General features: G+C 42.4%; 1 protein-coding gene across 1 annotated transcript; it reads left to right on the forward strand.

The window, feature by feature from the left end:
* Positions 1-1,194: 1,194 nt before the first annotated feature.
* Positions 1,195-4,377, forward strand: LOC137430105 (claudin-4). The gene is made up of 4 exons (XM_068120669.2): positions 1,195-1,355; positions 3,106-3,216; positions 3,320-3,559; positions 3,698-4,377. Exons 2-4 carry the CDS (start codon positions 3,124-3,126, stop codon positions 3,983-3,985), a joined length of 621 nt encoding a protein of 206 aa, XP_067976770.2. The 5' UTR covers positions 1,195-1,355; positions 3,106-3,123; the 3' UTR covers positions 3,986-4,377.
* The last annotated feature ends 5,965 nt before the right edge of the window (positions 4,378-10,342 follow it).

Below are 10,342 nucleotides of genomic sequence, written 5' to 3' on the forward strand. Positions count from 1 at the left end.
GTTTTCTCGTCCCTATTGTGCTATAAATGCGTTTTGAAAATGAGAACCAAATGATCCTTGTCCCGTTTCCACCACCTGATATCAGGTCCCCTTGTCAGATTTGACTGGAAATACCTGCGTGAGTTCAAGCTGGCGAAACTTCTCTTTAACCCCGATATATTCAACGTTTCACCGTCTGCTGGGTCAACATGGAAGACAAACGTCCGAATCCGTCCACAACATATCGAGACATCCTGCTCACAGACAAGCAAACAGACCGAGGTGAAAACAACCTCCATTCACATTCGGCATACAGGTGTGCATGCTCAGGTGTCCATTTTATTAGAGCAGGTTTGCTGCTGTGACCTTCAATGCTAAAAGGCTTATTTTTAAAAAGCCGTATCGACGTCAGTATATACCGAGTATACTCGTCTCGACGAGTACCTCCCACTAGAACACCTGCATACGCTTTAGCGCATCGAACTTCAAATCAACACCTTTGCAGCACAAATGCCTTCGGTCCTGCTGAGGTGGTGGCCGATTGGTGAACGTGGAGGTCGGCTTGGTGATCGTCAGCACTAACAAATAACAAAGGGGTTATTTAATACCTCCCCCGCCCCACCCCCGTGTTCCCGCCCTTTTTGTCCGTCCACGAGACATTCCACCCTCTGAACAGGACATTCAAACATCCATTCATTCTTCTCTTTCTCTTCGCAAACTTTATCTTCCCGAGTCTGTCGCTCCCCTCCCCCACTCACGTGGTCCCCACATTCCTCGCTTTCACGAAGCCCGTAAACACGACCACCCAGCCGCCCACCTGCCTGGCACACCGAGCAGCGCACCTGATGAGCGTCCTGCGCTTTATATTCATTCCGTCGTGTCGAACATCGACACTACCAAGTTCCTACAACAATCACAAACAACAAGGATGTTGTTAAAATGGCTACAATTCGGGCAAACTTGAGGATAACACAACATAACCTCATTGCGGACGACTCGATGACGTCACATCGTATTAATACGTCACGATATGACTAAGTTCGGACAGGGCTAAAAATAGGGACGTTAAAGATGAATCTAAAGAACGATCCATGTGAATCCAAATGAACGATGACGTTACGCGCAGTTCGAGCAATGACGTCAACTCGTAATGCACCTGGTCCCACCTATTTCCGCTCGGGACAGGTAGCGGAAATGACGTCGTGCGCTCCCATTGGTCCATTTGGACCTATATAAGTGGGCTACGGGTGCGGTTTTGTTCAGTTCGAGGAGCCGCATCGTTTTGGAGAAATTAGCGAAGAATCTTTGTTCGTGAGCTTCGACTTTTCATTTACAGCTTCGACTTGATAATCGACCTGCTACCTCGATTTGTTCAGGTATGGCGGTTTTTATATTGTTTATAGAGTGACGTTGTCCGATGTTGGACAATTTCTGTTTGGTTATGGTTGATGAGCGCTTTACGCTCGACGTCATTTGTCTGGTCGTCGAGTGACGTCTTGTAGGTAAGCATAATTTGGATCTACCTGCACGTTTAACCTTTAAAATAGAATTGTAGTTGTGGATCTGTTGCCCCGAGGTTGTACGCGAAGTGGGAGCTCCATAGCGCCCCTCACTCACTCACTCCCCTCACTCCTCCTCTCCTCACTCCTCCCCCTTTGTCCTCCAATTCCGCACCCCTCAACTGCGCGGCACCGCTCCTCGCGTGATCTGCCGCCAGGTGCGCACCCCGCCCTTGTTTCACTGAGCTTGTTGTTTCGTTTTACTATCCTGAACGAGGCAAGTTTAAACTCGTTCGATCTGCCCGCCATTACTTTCGTTGAGAATTATTTTTAGAACGATTTAAACTTCCTTTGTAGATTTTAGTTTGTTACCATTTGTTAGCTCCGTGAAGATTCTCTCCTGCTCACCGTTCCCGACTCGCCCCCTTATCCTTTCAATCACCTTTTATGTAACATTCGATCCTCACCATGAATTAAACTTTTCTCAATGTAAAACATGTACTTCTGTCTATGTAGTATGTCGATAGGATATTGGTCTGAAGATGTATATATATATATATATATATATATATATATATATATATATATATATATATATATATATATATATATCTATCTATAATTCCAGTAATCTCTGTACGTTTGTACGTCTGTACGTTTGTCTGTGACCGCTGTTTCTCGACAACTACCGGTCCGATATACTTGAAACTTGCCAGGTATATTGCTGGGGACCCGAGGATGTGCCTTTTCAAGGTTTGAAATTAATCGGACAAGTACTTACCGAGCTATGGCGATTTAGCCGTTCGCCGTTCGCTTTGCCGTTGCGAATGGACCAAACCATTCATGTAAATAGAGGGGGGGGGGGGGGGGGTTCTGTGGTCGTTCGCTTTGGCTTTGCGAATGGACCAAACCATTCATGTAAATAGAGGGGGGGGGGTTCTGTGGTCGTTCGCTTTGGCTTTGCGAATGGACCAAACCATTCATGTAAATAGAGGGGGGGGGGGGGGGGGTTCTGTGGTCGTTGCGAATGGACCAAACCATTGTTTTTTTTTTTGCAGTTTTTTTTTTTTTGCAAGGAACGGGCACCCACGTACGGGCACGTCCTAGCTTATATATAGTACGGGCATGCCCTAGTATATATAATCGGGAGATTGAATAAGACGCGGACGTCATTTGTCTGGTCGTCGAGTGACGTCTTGTAGGTAAGCATAATTTGGATCTACCTGCACGTTTAACCTTTAAAATAGAATTGTAGTTGTGGATCTGTTGCCCCGAGGTTGTACGCGAAGTGGGAGCTCCATAGCGCCCCTCACTCACTCACTCACTCACTCACTCCCCCTCCCCTCCCCTCCCCTCCCCTCACTACTACTCCCCCTCACTCCTCCCCCTTTGTCCTCCAATTCCACACCCCCTCAACTGCGCGGCACCGCTCCTCGTGTGATCTGCCGCCAGGTGCGCACCCTGCCCTTGTTTCACTGAGCTTGTTGTTTCTCCTTACTATTTACTATTACTAGTTACTATTACTAGTTACTATTACTAGTTACATATATATATATATATATATATATATATATACACATAAATTTTTGAACACCTAGTGAAATTGCCTTCATCCTTCTTTTTCCAGTGATACCCTTGCTCTACCATGGCCAACACCGGTTTGCAGATTCTGGGTTTGGCGATTTGCATTGTGGGAATGATTGGTACCATCGTCTGCTGTTCTCTACCTATGTGGAAGGTAAAAATTCGCAAAGTTTGTCACTCATCAAGTTTGCTTTTCAAGTTTCTATTGATCTAAGCGTGCTACGCTTTCTTCCATACTGACTCGATTCCACCTACAGGTGTCAGCTTTCATTGGCTCGTCCATCGTCACTGCCCAGAACATCTGGGAAGGCCTGTGGATGAACTGCGTGGTTCAGAGCACGGGGCAGATGCAATGCAAGATGTACGACTCGATGCTCTCTTTGGGCCAGGACCTACAGGCTGCCCGTGCTCTCACCGTTATTGCCATCGTTTTGTCAATACTCGCGGTGCTCGTGAGCGTTGTAGGTGCAAAGTGTACAACGTGTGTTGAGGATGAGGTAATTGCAAATTGTGTTCAATTTCCCCCTCCATAGAAGTGATATATTTCTCCATAGTTGGTTACAGTGACATTTGGTAAATCCAATCTTTGTTCATCCTCCTGACATGCGGTTTTTTTTGTTTTGTTTTTTGTCCAGGTCACAAAATCCCGCATAATGATTGCCGCTGGTGTGGTGTTCATCCTTGCCGGTATCCTTGAGCTCGTCCCCGTGTCCTGGGTTGCAAACCAAATTGTTCGGGATTTTTACAACCCGATGATTACCTCGTCCATGAAGCGTGAAATAGGAGCGTCCATGTACATCGGCTGGGCGGCTGCGGCACTGCTCATCCTGGGGGGATCCTTGCTGTGCTGCTCGTGCCCCCCAAAGCGCAACGAATACAAAGGACCGCACTCTGCGCATACAGCACGCTCCAACTATGTCTAATGGGGTTTATGAGAACATTGCCTCGTTTTGTGACTTTGATCTGAGTTGATTTAACCATCTGGGGAAAGGTGTGTAGAAAGGGTGGGGAAGGGGAAGACGACAGGGAGGGGTGAAGTTGAATGGGGAAATTAAAGGTTGCTGTGGTTTAAGTCTTGTATACATTGCTGTCAATCTTGTCTGATTTGACCGATGCTGTTTTTTTTTTTGTTTTGTTTTTTTATAAATTCACTTGATGCCTTGTACGTACTTTACCAGTGACATTCCAAAGTAATTTTTTTAGAGTAGGTTTTGCTTTTTAATGAGGGTTGCATTTAAATTGCTTGTATTTTGTGATCTTTTGTTACATTTTTTTTAATGTTGGCAATTTGTAAATAAACATTTTCTGATACTTAGTTTTGTATTTTATTTTGGCAATTTTGTCTTCAACTAATGTAATGGTTAACATGCATCGTTGCAGGTTTCTTTTTATTTTTACCTCTGCCACCAAAGATGGATGGAGGTTGTTTTCACGTTTTTGTCCATTTGTGAACAAGATATATCAAGTTGTGGGTCGATTCGGATGAAATTTGGTGGAGGTAGCTTATGTGATGACAAAATGATTCGATTTTGCTCAACATCCAGATCGGGCTAGTACCAGTTCGTTAAAGTTCCAGTTCACTGGTAATTCCCTGTTTGTCGTTAAAGGCGGCAAAAAGGGTTGGCTTCAAAAAGGGGACCGAAAAACAACAACAACCACGGTTCCCGAAAAAGGCCAACCCCCGCTTTGCGGGGAAAAATGGCCTCTAAAGGTGGTTATCCAGATCTGGCTAGTATAATTTTTTTTTTAAAGTGATTCTTCGCCATTTGGAGATCGGGCCAAAAACGATACAAAGCAGGATATATCAAAGTTGTGGACGGATGATTTTGATGAAATGTGATTCTATATTGATTTTGTGGTCTACTCTGGGATACAAAACGTAAACTGTTCACCTGGTGGAGTTATGCTCTCTACTGAGTGCCGTTCTAGTTTTTCTTGTAGCAATGGCTTTAAATATGTTTATCAGAGCTAAATAATTGTACATTTAAACCAAACTCCTGTGGGTTTTAAATTGGTGAAAAAGTTCGCAATAGCAAGTGCAGCATCACAGCCAATCTCTAATTCTTAAAATAAAGGTTCTTAGTTGTGAAACAAAGAGCTAAACGACTAGAAAGTGCTTAATTTGACAAAGTATTCGATGTAAGTGAAGGTTGGTAAACCAGTCTGGTGGGTAGGGTGTGTCAGACCTGTAGTAGGTGAATGTACTGTACATCTGCTAGCTGTGGCTTGTTACACCTGAAGGGAAACTCCAGTAAAAGTTTGCTTCCCATTCCTTTTGATCCGAACCCAGAAGACAAGTGTAAATAGTTTAAAGATGTACATTGGACATTCATTAGTCTGGGCTTTTGCAAAAATAAAAAAAGGCAATTTTGGGTAGATTCTTGGCATTCATGTTTAAACACATCGAGAAACATCACTGATTAAGAAAAAAAATGGGTGCCAGTATTTCCATTAACATTTAGGGCCATTAATTTTAGGGCCATTTTTAGGAACATTTAAATCCGTAACGTTGACACTCCTGATTCATACATGTTGTACCTTTAAAAAAAATTATCCATCAAGTTCTATAACCGCCCAAATAAATTTATATTGAATTACATGTTCTACATTATTTATATTAAATGTTTTGGAGGATTGGTGAAGAGTGCTCGAATCATATTATTGGAATCCTCATATGCCAAAACATATGGTTGGAAACCAAAAACACCTTCCTATGTCCATTGGTTCAAAAGTTATGGCATTTTACGTAAAAAAAAAAAGTCTGAAATTTGGTGGCTGTCTTTGATTTTTGCTAATTTAGAGTATTTCTCGTGCTTATTTTGTTTCCAATGAATTGTTGACCCCTATATATGAGTTTAGATAAAATGGAATAAATATTGTATGACATTTGAATGAATAGTATCGTTAATTGGCAAATTTTTTTTTAAGAAATGGAGTTTTGGTGGTGGCCATTTTGAAATTCTAAATGGAGGCCCTAAATGTTAATGGAAAAACTGGCACCCTTTTTTTCTTAATCAGTGAAGTTTCTAGATGTGTTTAGACATGAGTGCCAAGAATCTACCCCAAAAAAATGACAAACCTGGAAAATGTTACATAAGCCTAGAGACTACATGGTTTTCTGTTCTCACCATGCCTGAATTTTTATTTGATCGATGTTTGAATATCCAGTTTTGTGAAATAATTGAAACCCAAGCAAAACATTTGTTTTGTTTTTTTTGACAACTTCGTTGGCATTGCTCACTATTTATATTGAGAATGATTAAAGCCCCACTACGCTTCCTGATAATGAGGATGGATGCACCGGTGACCATTTCTGTTCTTTTCAAATGTGATTGAAAAGATTGATTTTTGCATTCTGCATGTACTACATAACCATTTAGCAAGAGATATATAATATCTTTTTGTCACATTGAGTCAATTAAATATACACACTTATAGTTCAGAAAAATTCATTCAACAGCAGAGAAAGAAAGAGAGAGAGAGACAGTGTTCCTAATTTTAATAGTGTAGCAGCATAGCAAACCTGTTGTGCATTTTGTGATACAAGCACCAAATTTGGCACAAATGTACATTAATATGTTGCGAACATTTTCAGATATTGGGCCACTTGAAATTCCGTAATTTTATTTTTCAAATTTTTTCAAATTTCGTAATTTCAAATTTTTCGGGTGACACCGTCACAATTTCGGTCTTCGAGGCCGGCCGATATAGTGGGGCGGCTTAGCCCAAATATTCAAAAGAATTGTGCATTTTGTGATACAAGCACCAAATTTGGCACAAATGTACATTAATATGTTGCGAACATTGTGTGGTCAGCAATGAAGACGAGAGTCTGAATTACATGTATGCAAAAGACCTTGTGAACCAGTGAAGCAAATACACGGGTAAGCATGAATTAAATCTAGGGCATGATATAATTTCCATGATGTTTACCTCTACACTCAATGGTGGAAGGAGGTAATGTTTTGATCCCAGCTTGTCTGTATGTCTGTTTGTCTGTTAGTCCACAAAATTCCAGACAAAGCTTGTAGTAGTGGTAGTTGTAGTGGTAGTGGTGATAACAGAAATTGTTATATAGAACTGAACTTATATTATTATTATATGCAGAAAATAACTTCATTTCTATATGCCCTGCAGTGGACAGGTTAATTGGTTTATGCACTGAAGGGGTCACCCTGGTGTGCACTGCTGTGTTCTGCCTCACTGAGTTGTTCAGGTATGATGTACTCAGCACAAGCTTCCGGTCGGCCCGGAGGTGGGGGTGCGGGGCCTGTCACGGAACGTCAAAACAAACGGCCTGCCGGGGCCGCCCAAAAGTCGGGCGTGAGGGGCGCGTCCACTAATGGAACGCCTCTCGCTTCCCAGATCGAGGGCCACGTGGTCAGGAGAACCTCGTCCCTTCCGGTCACACTTTGCCTATCGGCCGGCCTCGAAGACCGAAATTGTGACGGTGTCACCCGAAAAATTTGAAATTACGAAATTTGAAAAAATTTGAAAAAAAAAATTACGGAATTTCAAGTGGCCCAATATCTGAAAATGTTCGCAACATATTAATGTACATTTGTGCCAAATTTGGTGCTTGTATCACAAAATGCACAATTCTTTTGAATATTTGGGCTAAGCTGCCCCACTATAACAGATGGAATGATTGCATGTCATCAGTCAACTGTTACCCATAAATTAGTGCAGAACGACAACAGTACAATTTTCAACATATGGTCTGCAGACATGCTATTTCCATATCCAATGTACATCCTTACTATAATTCACGGATCGGTGTTTGTCGCACTACTCCTGCAGTTCTGGTCCCATTACATCCAGATTTGATACATAGAATCAGCATGACCCCAATTCGTGTATAGGGGTGTTTTTTAAAATCTTTTGCCAGTGGTTTTGGGGATGGGGGTTAAGGGAGAAGGGATACAATTTCTATGTAAATGTGTATCGTGTAGCGCCACCTGCAGGTGGTAAAGGGCATTACGTCTACACCCTTTACAGTAGCTGTCGGTTGCCTATACACCGCCAAGATAAGTGTGTCAAAATAACGCATCGTATGAACTCCGTAGTGCGGGTACTCTGCTCGTATTCAATAACATCTCTTCCCTGGAATGGTGACGTTGAATCCGTCGCAGCAGCGCTTGCAGAAAGCTTACTGTGTAAGAGGGGGTGACCACCTTCAGAAGGTATCCATTGCACAGTTCAAAAGGATTTTCGAATTGGAGTCAGGAAATAAGACAATGGAAATAGTACTTTTGGCTACAGTTGGAGTGTGAAACGCAAAACCACCCAATGCCACAAACAGTAATTCATCGCTGCTACACTGAGTGAGTAGGCGAATTATCGCCGGCACCCTGGCCAAATTCCAGCCAGTCAAACATCAGTGCTAGCTCGTGACAGACATGAAATGCGATATCAATCACCACATCATGTGTTGCATTTTTATGCCTCTGCCCATGAAGGTGGCCAGAGGAATTGTGTTTTTGGGTTGTCCGTCCGTCTGTATAAGCTAAACCTCGTTTTTCTCAGCAACCGCATGTCTGATCGAGACGAAACTTTCAGGGTTGGAGCAACACCCATGTAGAGTTTTAGAATCGTGACGTCATACGTCAGATGGTGTGGCAGCCATCTTGGATTAAACGCAAATAATTAAGAAAATTATTTCTCAGAAACAGCTGAATGAAAAAATTGTGAAACTTGGCACATTGTCAAGTACTCCCAACGGGGAACAAACGCATAATAATGACATCAGTGAAGTGGTATACCAGCCAATCATATTTTAATCGAATGCCTTATCCTAAAAATCTGAAATTGCATGCACATGATCAATGACCTATCTGTATTGAAATTTGAAATACTAGGGCATGCCCGTACGTGGGTGCCCGTTCCTTGCCAAAAAAAAAAAAAAACGCTACCCGTACGCTCTACCCCGCCCGTACGCCCGTACGCCCGTAAACAAAAAAAACAACGCTCTTCGCTTCCGCCCTTCGCTCTGACTGAATTGGGAGAAATAATGCGCATAAGAAATCGAGAAATTATTATTTTCTCCGGAAGAAATCGAATTACGAACCGTAATGGCGCACGCGCTCGGCTTGGCTCGCTCTCACATCGGCCACGCCTACGCAACAACGCGTTCTGTGATTGGCTGCCGGAAGTGCAGTCTTCACTGTCCGGAAGGTCGCAAATCGCAGTTACGATGAATCGCAAATTAGTTTTAATTAGCTTTAAAACATAGTTTAACGGCAACATAGTTTTCCAACGTGAAATAAATGAATACGCTCTCAAATGTGCCGTCCGAGGCAGAGTCTGTTCGCCACGTTCGGCACACGTGATAGCTCGCTGCTCTCTGATTGGTTGAATCGTTTTTTGGACATAGCTCGGTAACTACTTCTCCGATTAATATGAAACCTTGAAAAGGCACATCCTCGGGTCCCCAGCAATATACCTGGCAAGTTTAAAGTATATCGGACCCGTGGTTGTCGAGAAACAGCGGTCACAGACATACAGACATACAAACATACAAACATACATACATACACACAGAGATTACTGGAATTATAGATAGATTACATTTATGACATCATAAAGTCACATGATTTGCCAGCCATATTGGATTTAACTGACAACCTTAAAGCATATGGTGTTAGATCGACTTAAAAACTGAAGCGATCGACTCAACTTTATGCGTGTCACCGACTAGGTATGGCGATTAAAAGTTGATCACAAAAACGGCATTGGTCTCATGGTGTGGCAGCCATATTGGATTGAAGGAAAATATTAAATAACGACATCTCGGAAACCACTGAATGAATGAAACGACATGAATATGTACATCTATATATATATACAGACTTGGCATTTAATATGGAATATATTTTTTTTCTTGACTTGGGTTTACTTTCTTAACTCAGTATATCAATCTGGTGAGTTTCTTTTACACTTTGGTGATTTATTTGTTTAAAGAACCATGTCACTGATTGTCTGTCGCAGCAGGAAGTCAACAACAGGATTATATCACAGGTGGCGTGGCAAAATGTACGGACAGGTGCATTTGATGATTGGCTTCACAGTCGAGTATACAAGGGTTGTTGCGTTCTGTATTAGTGGAAAACAACTGCTGCACGTCTCCAAAAGTTATTGCCGCATCCTCTGGAGATGGTCCGTCAACTCGACAATGCTGTTTCTCATGGAGTGGTGACTTAACGAAATTACGGCATGAAACAGCGTGCTATTGCTCGGCAGTATGGCATCACTCAAGGTCAGGTGTCAAAGATCCTGAAACG

The sequence above is a fragment of the Myxine glutinosa genome, chromosome 6, assembly GCF_964187855.1.
Source record: "Myxine glutinosa chromosome 6, kmMyxGlut1.1, whole genome shotgun sequence".
NCBI lineage: Eukaryota > Metazoa > Chordata > Myxini > Myxiniformes > Myxinidae > Myxine > Myxine glutinosa.